Raw genomic sequence first — 11,853 nt, forward strand, 5'->3', positions numbered from 1 at the left:
AACGTCTACGTCATAGCGTCTATTCTGTGAGGATAGGAGACACCGGCGGTTATATCGAAGCTGCCTCGGGAAAAGTAAAAGCGAGTTGTTTAAATATGGCTTTTTCAGTTTCAATGCGCGTAAAGGCGTTGCACTGTTATGGCGAATGTTACTCTAATATATCGCCAGTATTGCACTTTTTTTTGTATTTTGTTCCCTGACGTTGCACTATTATTACAGCCTATTATTGCCGAATGTTACTGTAATATCTTGCGATTATTAAAGTTTTTTTCCATTTTGTTCCCTGGCGTTGCACTATTATTACAGCCTATCGTTGCACCGTTATGACGAATGTTACTATAATATCTCGTTAGTATTGCACTTTTTTTGCATTTTGTTTAGTATTCGCCAGCCCCAATGTTTGCTGTTCGGCTATTACTTTTCCGAAATATGTGAAACCAAACAAGTCTGATATAATAGTGCAACGAGAAAAGAAATGCCAGGTGATACCATGTAACTGCTATTCTAAGCGTGCAACACTAGTTCGCACCAGTGCAAACACCTTGAAGCATGGACTGATAATAGTTCAACATTCTAGTAAATAGTGTAACGACAAACATTACAAGTAAATTCCTACCCATATATTTATAACAAAGGTAATGAGAATTACAATATGTACACCAATTCGTCATACTGTGAAAAAAATGATAGTACATATGAAAGAACTGTAACTCGAACCAGCGTCGAATTATTACGTGTCAAAAAGACGCAAGAATTCTGCTGCTATCTCGCCGCGTCTCCTCGTCATATCCTTCTGGCAGAAGTCCAAATTCCTCCCCTTCTGCAAGTATTCCTCGTATGCTAACAGGAAGATTGCGCAGTCATTTGACTGATCTTGCATAAGGATATCTTCCAGATTGATCATCTCCCAGTCGACGGGACGGGTACCGCGGCGCCCAAACAAATCAGAAAAATGTTCTTGTAAATAATTTCCTATGAATTTACACTGCATAAGGAAACATTGCACTAATTAAAAATATAATGGGGTAATGCTGGTACAATTTCTATGCATTAGGTAACACTTACTGCTTTTTCAAACCCCGCGTTGTATTTAGGGTTTTTAATGGATGATAAGTGGAGGTACTTCCCGCCTTGGAGATCAACAGCCAGCAAATGCCAATGTTCGAAGTCGAAGAGCGGGATGAACCAGTATTTCGCCTCATTGATCCTCTCCTCGGTGATGTCGACCAAAAACATCTCGGGGCTCATTGCAGTCCCTAGGGTCTGATAAAGGAATGACGTGGTGTATATGCACTTGTCCCCTTCCGCCTCCTTGAGTAAATTCTGGTAGGCGTTAATAACATCGGAGCTGACGAAGGCCATGTGAGTTGTTAGGTCAACCAAGTCCTTCCTCCCGATGTCAATATCTTTCGAAGCCAGTACTAATGCGGAGGGGGTGGTGCTTGTCAGGAATTTTTCTATTCGCTCCTGATCCTCCTTCGGTAACTCACCCTTGCCGTAGTACTTTAATTCCAGGGGCGGTGAGGATTTTGTGACCTTCAATTTTAGTGTTTTTCCCTTTTTTAATCTTGATGTATCATCCGAGGAGTGGGGGATGTCGACGATTATTGGGTGCTGTTACCAAACAATGAAAGAATGAGATCGTAATTACACCATTGCAGAAAATTCTTACACCATTGCAGGAAGGGCTTACACTATTATAAGCTGTATCGCATTAATGAAATGCATCGTTGAAATATTCACACACCTCTGTAATGCTGTGTTTTTGCATGAAAGACTTCGAAGTTTGTGTAGACTCTTTTGTCGCCGTCGACAGACGCACCAAGCGTCTTTTCGGGCGAGACTTCTCCTTTTTTTCAATGTCCTGTACAAAGAATATAAAGTAGTGCAACAAGAGGGTTATATTACACGAATAGCAATATATTGCACTATTCCAAAAGTATCGATGTAATATCAACTTACACGTTTAGTTACGCGAGTCGTTTTACTGTCCACCGCCTCCGCCGCAGCTGCCGAAGTCGGTGCCGCCGCCACCACCTGTACCTTCGCGGCTGCCTCCTTCGCTGCCTCATCCGCCGCCTTCGCCTCCTCCTTCTCCTCCGCCGCCTTCGCCTCCTCCTTTACGGCCGGCGCCGTCGCCTCCTCCTTCTCCGCAGCCGCAGTCGCCTCCTCCTTCTCCTCCGCCGCCGTGGCCTCCTCCTTCTCCTCCGCCGCCGTCGCCTCCTCCTTCTCGTCCGCCGCCGTCGCCGCGTCCTTCTCCTCCGCCGCCGTCTCCTCTTCCTTCTCCACCACTGCCGTCGCTTCTTCCTTCTCCTCTGCCGCCGTCGCCTCCTCCTTCTCCTCCGCCGCCGTCGCCTCCTCCTTCTCCTCCGCCGCCGTCGCCTCCTCCTTCTCCTCCGCCGCCGTCGCTTCATCCTTTTCCTCATCCATTGCAGGCGCCTCCACATATTCCTCCGCCGGCTCGGTCGCTGTCGCCGCCACCGGTGCCCCCGCCGCCGACACCTCTGGTATTGAAGATAACGGGGCCACGTCTTCACATATTTCGATGACGATGTTATGCAGCTAAATTGAAAAAAATTATAAAATTGGCGTCAATTACACTAATTCTTTAGAAATTACACTATTTAATTACCTTTTACACTATTACTTACTTCTTCGCTTATCATAAAGGAGTCTCCAGCAAAAAGATCAGCTTTTGGATGGGCATATTCTTCGACATTTTCTTCGCATATATTGAGTGGCCGAGGCGCCGGTGGGTGGCCGCTCCGGCTCGGCTGCATACAAAATAAGCGATTATATAATACACTACACAGTTATAGGAAGCACTATTACTAATAAATTTACACAAATACACAACTAAACCGATAATTTATTAATCGAAGTCTATTATCGTTACATTATTATTGAGCATCATTACACTAGTCTATCGTATGTTGAGAATGTAAAATAATAAGAGCGTCACATACGTCGGCGATTGTCTCGTCGGTTTTATTCTTTGCTCCCCAGCGAGGTCGGAGATTGTACGGGCTTCGAAATCGTTTGCCCCTTCCCGGCGTGCGATTTTTAAGACACTCTTTGGGAGCCTTTGGCGGACTCTCTATTTTTTGACGTGCCGCATCCTTTCTAAATTTCGAAGAAGATCTCGACCGTTCTTTACCGATTTCGGGCTTCGCCTTAATGGCCGAGATCGGTGCGGGCATCGCCAATATGGACGATCCTAACCTTCTTNTATTTAAATTTAAAATATAAATATAAATTTAATTTAATTAAATGTTACGTGCATTGCACGTGCACTATAACTAGTATATATATATAGTTGAGCTAGAATACTCTCAAAAGCATCATGGGGGTGGTGCTTTTGAGTTTTTAGCCATTGGATGGAGAAATGTGAGGTTGGGATGATGGTGGTAGGTGGAATAGTGTTTGATCCAAGGGCTATTAGTAATCAAAAAATAGATCCAATGGTTAAAAATCTAATAGTACCATGGGGGTGATACTTGTAAAAGTATTCTAGCTCAATTATATATATATATATTGAGCTCCTAAGCTTTTAAAAGTATCAAGTTATTGATGCTTGTAGATTTTTAGCCATTGAATTAAGCGAGGTGCGGTTAGGATGATGTGGAAACCTTAGGGTTGAGTGGGTGGTTGGTTGAAAGTATAATCTATATGAGTAGAAATGATTAAAGAAGTAGATTTAACGGTAAAAAATTTACAAGCACTAAAATGATTTGTGCTTTTACAAACATCATAGCCGGACACACACTCTCTCTCTCTCTCTATATATATATATTTATATTTATATATATACTTTATTAAAATGTCTGGCAAGAACTTGTTTCGACCATTATATAGACCGATTAAAAGTCTAAAATTCAAAACAATTTCATATATAAACACAAAAAAAAGAAAATTATGATACCATATTATAAATAAAGAGAATATAAGTTGTAATAATTACTAATATTTATATATTAACATTCAAAAAAAACAGAGGAATTAGAAAATTTACTAAATATAATATATATTTTAAAAAACTAGGTTGTCGTCTATGATTAGAGAAAGGATTTGGAAAAAACTCACTCCTGTCATGCCTGTAGAGAATTAATATTGCTGATGATGACGACGATGGAAATATTGTTTTATAAAAAACTCTTAGGCGGAAATGAAACCAAAAAAGTAAAGAGTAAAAAATTAGAAAAAAAAGAGTAAAAGAGCGGTTAGAGTTTTAGTATTTCACTAGAATGAAAATATTTAGAAACTCCTCGTCTATAAGTCCTATTAAAATTTGATCACTTAATTTCAAAAGTTCAAATCTTTTTTATTTATTATCAGATATTTCATCAAGTCCGGATCTGAATCCAAATTTGAAAACTATTCTAGACCCTACCTATTTAAAAGTTGAATTCGGGTCAGGCTCTAATCAAGTTTGAATATAAAATACTCGAATCCATATCCGAAATTTTAATGTACAATTTTATTACCCATATACTATTATTTTTTATCGGATCCAGTTTAGAACTTTAGGTACGGATAGGATTCGGATAGGGGTCGTATCGACATATATCACAATTTTTTTTTCCCAAAAAGGACAATAGAGTACAAAATTAATATTTATACAAAAAAAAAAGAAAAACTGGCCACAGTGCGTGGCAAGCGAAGACCAGATTCCAACCGTCCGTTCATTCTCCAAGCAACGATCACCGTCCAAAGTCCGCAAGATATTTGTACCGCCTCCTCATAAGATTCCATCGCCTCGTAGAAGGTCCAAAAACTAGGGTTTCAACTGCCGCTTCCTCTACGTCGCGGGTAGGGTTTCCTCCTCTTCTCGGTTAGGGATCAGCGGATAATTTAGGGTTTCGTTGATCGATTCCTCTGATTACCCCTTCTTCGATTCGCTTTTGTGGTCGCCTTGTTTGTAGGTAACAGGTGGAAGGAACGCATCATGTCGGTTAAGGACGAGCACCGGATCTTTGTAGGTGGGTTGTCGTGGGAAACCACGGATGATAAGCTGGAACAGGTGTTTCGCCGCTTCGGAAAGGTTATTGAAGCTCAGGTATCGATTACGTAGCGTGGAAACTCTCTTCTTTGATGGTAAATTTGTTCTAATTTGGTTTTTGTTGATGAATTTGTTGTTTAAAGGAATTTAATATTGTAAAGGAGGGGGATTGTTTGTGAATGGGTTTTTTGTTGACATGAAATGATCTGTTATGAGATAAAAAAAGTAAATTTGAAAAGATAGGAGAGGGGGACAGGAGAAGGAATTGATCGGTTTGGATCAAGCTGAGTCAATTATGCCAAAATCAGTTCTAAATGCAAATACAATATGATCTTTTAGTCCATATCCAAATTCAAGTAAGATTTATTTTTGTGGGTTCGAATTAAAAGAATGACACTAAATGATCTTCTCATATTTTGGGCTGTAACAAAATTTTAACTTTTGCATTAGGATCCATAGATTATCTTCTATTACTGGAGAAAATGAATTTAACCAAGAGCATATGAAATTTCTAGCTGGAACTCCATGGGAGTTGTATCCAGGGGTAGCTCAATATGCAATCAACCTTGCTGATTAGTCAATCTGGTTTCAAATTATTAGTCAACGGAAAGGATTTGCCTTGCTGATTTCTTTTTCTTACAGAAAGTATCTGTATATATTGTTTACATGATTTTAGTCTTTATAATTCTGTGCCAAATTATTGACTTTCCTTCTATGTGCCCCCTTTGTTACTCTGGTATTGTGTAACACACATCCAGGAGTTCATGGCTGGATATTTTGAGATCAAATTGCAAGATGGCAGCCTCAACTGCAGTGCTTTTAAAGACAGATAGTTGTGAGGTTTTTGAAGTGGACATCCTGAATAAGAGATTTGTTCTGTTTAGAATGTTGAAAGAGGTTTACCTGTGGTTATTAGAGTCAGTTGCTCCCTTACCTAACTATGATATGGCCATATCATGATTTCTTCAGCTGGAAGGTGACAAGTTTGTTCCTTGGCTGTGGGAAGTTGTTTCTTGAAACTTGCGATCTCTGGTCAGCCTAAGATTCAGATAATTAGTTTTCCCTTATACTCTGTAGGAATCAAAAGAGGTTTGCTCTTTTGCTGCACGTTTCAGCAGATTATCATAGTGAGTGCCGTTGTCATTTCTTTTAAAAAAAAAATAGGAATCATCTTTTGAAAGATCTTGGCTTTCGTGCTTAGGTGAGTTGTTTGAGAACCTTTTGATGACCTATGCTGGCATTGAACGGATATATGTACGATCTGATTGATTGCGTACAGCCTGTGGCAGCATTAGAACCAGGGAAAGTATGAAAAACTAAAATGACAGATCTTTTCAAATGTTGATCACGGCTTTGTGAGAACTTTCTTTTTCTGTGAATAGTTGGCACCAATCCTCAATTCTCTTTTTTTGCTCTGTGCTCCAGGGAGAAAGGGTTGCCTAGCTGGAAGAAGGTTATATAATTACTTGTTGTTACCAACTGAACTTAGTACGAGAGTTTACAATGCCTTAAAACTGTTGGAATGTTGAGGGCGTTGGTTGTAATTTCTTTTGTTGTCATATGGTATGATTAACTGGTCAAAGTGGAAACGAAGGGGAACAGTGCAATACAAACATTTATGCGCATTTGATATATCGTCAGTTTCTTACTAGGATTGGCACTAGTTTGTAGAACATTCTTTGAGGACAATCCAGTTTTACAAGGTCTGCTTAGTAGTATTATGATATCTATGTCTTCTAATTTCCGAAATACTACATATATGGGGATCCCTGCTTGAAGATCGTCAGAAGTTTGGACACTTGGCAATTTTCTTCTGTCCGTTGGTAGTGGCAAACTGTTAGTAACTGTGCTTAGTATGTTATTGGAGTATTGTTCTTTGAATTATTATGGGCTAGACTTTTTAGTCGTGATTGTCTTGTGGTTTCGGTTTTCATTCTGCTGACTACCTTTGTGATCAAGCTGCTTACTTGTTGCTTAGAAAGTTGAGAGGATGTTATCAAACTAGGATGAATAATTATGGAGATTGTTGGCAGATAAGTTGCTAAATCAGTAGTTCAGTTATGCTGAAAACCAAAATTATAACCTGACCAACTCACTTTCACTCTTGGAATTTTCAATTGTTATCCTGTTGATATTGTCATCTATTTTATCCCCATCGGCCATTATTGATGTTTTATTTTTCCAATTTTCTCTAGATTTTGAAATTTCTTTTCTCCTTTTCGACATTTCAAGGATATGATGATCGCTGGGTGACTTTGACATCCTATTTATTTGGTGGCTATGTTTTTCTCAGAAATCACAAACTTTGCCATCTCAGGCTGTCCACTGTTGCTAGTTGTTGCTTTTATGATTGATGACAGATGCCATTAGAATTATTTTTAGAGCAGATTGTGTAAGTGGTTTTTAGCTGCCAAGATGCAGTTGGTCCTTCTGAATCCTGATAGTCAAACCGAAAACTTCTTGAGTAAGCCGCATGTTGAGAGTATTCCATATAGCTGCTTTGAGGCTCACTTCACCAGTGTAATTATCCTTGCGCATTCATTTAATGAAAAAATTGCTAAAGAGGAGGTAAATCTGGGTTTGTTCTCTTGTTAGAGGTTGAATTGATCTTCAGAAGCTGTTTATTTCTGGACGGCAGAAACTTTCTGTGAACCTAGCAAAATGTAATCATTGTTCGTAACTGCGGCAGTTTATCCTTGGTAATCTTCTAAAAGATTTCTTTGATTTTTGATGATGTTGGATTGTTAACTAGATTTGATGGATAAGAGGTTAGCAATTCAATTGATTGGCGCATACTATTATAAATCAATTGGGCCCGCAATTTCTGTGAATTATCTGATCAGGTATCAGTAATGTCATTTTTCTTTTGGAAAATGAGCATATGTGAAAGATTCTGTTGCGAGCATGAAAATGTGCAAAAATGGGCTGCTTCAGTTAGAGCAGTGGGTGTCTTCTTTCAGAGATTAAATCCACTTAACTGACATAACAGAACTGAGAAATGACTCACCTTCCTTGTTTTCATTGTCACACCTGAAGTTATTTCCTGCATTTGTTTATTGTCAGGTAAATGAACTCCCCATTTATCTGTACAGTGAGATTATTGATGGTTATATCGAGTTGCATACATTTTTTCACTTCCTAAACGAATTTTACCCGCAAACTAAGTGATTATGTGTGTAGATGCACTAAATATTTCATGTAATTAGTCAAGAGGGGCTTCATGCTGTTCTAACCTCAATTTAGCATATTCTTAGTTAAGAAGAATGCAATAAAGTGGCTACTACAATTAAGTTATATTATGAAGAAGATTTTGGATTATTACTGTCTATTATTCTAGCTCTACTTTTCCATACATATTCATGTTTTAGAAATACATATTCATGTTTTAGAAATGTCAACTGGCTCTGTTGGTAACATAAGCATTGCTTGTGATCTGTCTTTTTTTTTTTGAAAAGAAATTCTCCTTCTCTCTCATACTTCGCCGAGGAAGCATTGATTCACATTATTGGTACTCTTGTTGTATCGCTCTTCTTTTATATTATTCAATTTGCAGATACAAAATGACATAAACTTGATGCACATTATTGCCCATAATCAATATGAGGTGATTGTTAAACTGTCTGCACCTGCAATACTAGTCTCTAAATTGTTTTGTTCCTTAAGATTTAGCATGTCTTGGTCCAGGTTGGCTTAGTTGGTCTGTTGTTTGTTAGTGTACATTTAAATTAGCATTTCTTGTCCTTGCATGCTTGATATTGTGTTTAGTCTACTTTGCATTGTTATATCTGAGCATCCTTTTAGTTTGCTTGTTTTAGTTTGCCCTTTTGTATGACTGTTATGTTTGTTCTGAAGCTCCAAACCCTTTTTTTTTTCGTTGGGGAGGCAGGGGGCGGGTGCTTCGGGTTTTCTATTTCCTTTTTTGCTGTATGTAAATCAGGAATCAGGTTAATAGGGAACTATACAGTAGCAATCTCCATTGCACTTTAAATTAGTAAGAGGAGGAACGTCCTGTGTGGTGATGTTCGTGTTTGTGAATTGCCAGTTAACATGATTATATAAAATCTTGTGGATTGGTGTATCCAACGGCCATCAACTACTATGCATGATGTTAACTACTTTTATCTCTAATCCATTCTTAACATCTTTGAACTGTATAGGTGATGCTGGATAGGGACACACTTCGCCCTCGTGGTTTTGGATTTGTGACTTTTGCAGAAGCACGAGCAGTGGAGGATGCGATCACTGACATGCATAATCAAGAATTGGATGGTCGTACCATTTCGGTAAACAAGGCGCAGCCCAAGTTGAGTTCTGATGACACTGGCTATGGTTATGGTGGTGGTGGTGGTGGTGGAGGCTACTCATCTGGCAGCAGGGGAGGAGGTTATCGTGGTAGAGGTGATGGGCCTGCCCCAGGGGGTAACGATTGCTTTAAGTGTGGCCGCCCTGGCCACTGGGCCCGTGAGTGTCCCTCTGCTGGAGGCGGTGGCGGTGGCGGTGGCGGTGGTCGGTTGTCTTCCCGCTCTAGGTTTGGTGGTGGCGGTAGTGGTGGTGGTAGTGGCGGCGGGCGTGGGGACCGTTTTGGAGGAACGTATCGCTATAGTGACCGTTATATTGATGACGATCGGTATGATGGGGGCCGATATGGGGACCGAGACCGTGTCGACAGCAGGGACAGTAGGTACGCTGCTGGTGCTGGAGTGCGCGACCGATATGCCAGTGATCGGTACCTGCCTAGCGGGGATCGTTTTGCTGACAGGTACGGGGCACTGGACCGTTACCCTCAGAATGGCTATGGCAAAGAAAGAAGCTATGAAAGAGAGATACCACGAGGCGGTGGTGGCTATGATAGGGATGTGCCGCGAGGCACCGGTGGCTATGAAAGGGAGGGACCACGAGGGGCCGGCGGGTATGAAAGGGAGGGGCCACGGGCAGGTGGCAGCAGTGATAGGTATGGAGGAGGAGGAGGAGGGCCGGCACGCTATGAAGGAGGTGGTTATAGGGATAGGCCTGGGCCCTATGACCGTCCCAGCAGGGGAGGACGCCCTTCAGCTTACGATGATCGCTACTGATTTGTGTTATCTGTAGTACACTGAGGAATTGCTGTTTCCTTTGGGCTTGTGGTATGGTTATTTAGCTGTTTCTGTTAGTTCAGGGTGTATTGACTATTTAAATCAGTAGCGGACTGAGATGGCTCAGTAAGTTTGCTTCTTCGTGCTAGTTGCTGCACTCAGCTGTTTTATTATTATCTAATTGTGAATCAGCAGTTTTTAATCTGCAGCGCCTGTTACCCAACTGACTGTCTATCTTGGCGGCCGATCTTCTAGTTATTTACTTTGGTGTCATCTTAGTACAGCTTAAACTTTCATATTGATGCTCTGGGTTTGACAAATTTGGGTTATAGTCGTGAGCTGAATTTCTTATTCGGGTGAGTTGATGAGCAGCTCTACTTGGAGTAAGATTTTTACAGTGATATTGGTCAGAGTTCTATTAGCAACCGGTAAGATGAGAAAGCTGCTTTATTTAAGGTGCTTGACCTTTGTGGCGACCCGAGTGTCTGTCACGATCGGTTTTATGTGGTGATAAGATCGTTTGTGTTACACGCGGTGTAAGTAGGATTGCATATGATACCAAGCATTTGGGATGGATGGATGGATATAATACAATGAGATGAGAAGATGAAAAATAGCTAACTTTTGTGTGTGTGTAGTTGTCGAGGACTGGTTGATTTTGGTCCATGAAGGTTTGAATGCTTGATACTGCTAAGATGTAATCACTACCACTTTGCGCCGCAGATGATGCATGCCCTTATTTTTGTTAAATGGCATCTTTTCTATAACTGAGAGTTTCTGCAGCTTTGCGAATCTGAAATTTGGTTGTCACTTGCTCCATCCTTCCAGTATAAAGAGAGACAGTAGTACTGGAGGTGGGTTTTTGATAACATTGTGTGGGTCTGTTCGGTAGCCGGTGGTCTGAGATGGGATTAACATTGAATTTGGTTGTAGTTCGATGGTATTTGATTTGAAAATTTTTGTTTTACTACACTTTCCTGCTGCTCGTCGTCGCTCCGATGCGCACCTGCAGCTCGCCAGAATGAATCTTTTCTCTCCGCTAACATTACTCCCGCGCCTGCTCAGTGTTAATGTCGCGCAATTTCTTACTTGATTGCTAAATGTAATCTATAATAATGAGTTGTTTGGGTTCATATATTTATTTTTTCTTCTATTTTCCAAAATTGATTGATGTTGAGAACCTTACTGCATGCAGAATCATCAGCACTCGTATTCATGACAAGAATTATCAGCAAATGTTTTGATGAAAATCTATGTATGGTATATGATTTGTCATCTGATTTCAGTGAAGTGGGGAGCTACACTTCAGCAATATAAAAGTATAAAGCTTCTTGGGCAAATCACACAAACCTTGCACTATTCCTCCTGTGTTTTTAAGCATACGGTGGTTTTTATGCTATCAAGTCATTTTCAATACTGAAATATTCAAATCAACGATCAATTTTATTAAACTTGATCTAAAATAAGTATCTTGAAAATAGATTTTATAATTTTTTTATATTAGTTCTCTAGTGGTCAAAAGGTTTTAAATCTGACGGCTAAAAATAAAAATTTCACAAAAAAATAATGATATGACACAAAGTTTAAATGAAAGGTATTGATCTTGTTTTATATAGTATAAAAAAATTTCTATCAAAATTTTCACACGAGATTAGAATATTTCTACACCATTAAATTTGCAAATGGCTCATCTCGACTATTAAATTGTTGACTTTGTGCCCTCCAATCATTAGGTAAAATAATATCTAAAAATTGCGAAGCTTATTTTTTAGTTATTTTAAA

At 39.8% G+C, this 11,853-nt stretch overlaps 2 protein-coding genes across 4 annotated transcripts; one reads left to right on the forward strand and one right to left on the reverse strand.

Moving 5' to 3' along the window:
* Positions 1,199-3,222, reverse strand: LOC109708770 (the record flags this gene model as incomplete). The annotated part of the gene is given in 7 exon segments (XM_020230592.1): positions 1,199-1,323; positions 1,491-1,614; positions 1,748-1,864; positions 1,963-2,145; positions 2,434-2,562; positions 2,652-2,774; positions 2,967-3,222. Coding segments are annotated over 7 exon segments (1,057 nt in total), but the record flags the coding sequence as incomplete, so codon positions are not given.
* LOC109709589 (glycine-rich RNA-binding protein RZ1C) lies at positions 4,687-11,234 on the forward strand. Of its 3 annotated transcripts, none has more exons than XM_020231886.1 (3): positions 4,687-4,809; positions 4,930-5,056; positions 9,157-11,234. In XM_020231886.1, exons 2-3 carry the CDS (start codon positions 4,946-4,948, stop codon positions 10,069-10,071), a joined length of 1,026 nt encoding a protein of 341 aa, XP_020087475.1. In that variant the 5' UTR covers positions 4,687-4,809; positions 4,930-4,945; the 3' UTR covers positions 10,072-11,234. The 3 variants fall into 3 exon arrangements, with proteins under 3 accessions (XP_020087475.1, XP_020087474.1, XP_020087476.1); XM_020231885.1 differs by having other exon boundaries at positions 4,691-4,809; positions 4,923-5,056; XM_020231887.1 differs by lacking the exons at positions 4,687-4,809; positions 4,930-5,056 and adding an exon at positions 5,846-8,062.

Source organism: Ananas comosus, linkage group 4, assembly GCF_001540865.1.
Source record: "Ananas comosus cultivar F153 linkage group 4, ASM154086v1, whole genome shotgun sequence".
NCBI classification, from domain to species: Eukaryota; Viridiplantae; Streptophyta; class Magnoliopsida; order Poales; family Bromeliaceae; genus Ananas; species Ananas comosus.

What these genes read in the sequence shown, in the direction of transcription:
- LOC109709589 (XM_020231886.1), top strand. Translation starts at nt 4,946, where the DNA reads ATGTCGGTTAAGGACGAGCACCGGATCTTTGTAGGTGGGTTGTCGTGG. An exon ending in GAAAGGTTATTGAAGCTCAG is followed by an intron (nt 5,057 to 9,156) that starts GTATCGATTACG and finishes TGAACTGTATAG; the next exon opens with GTGATGCTGGATAGGGACAC.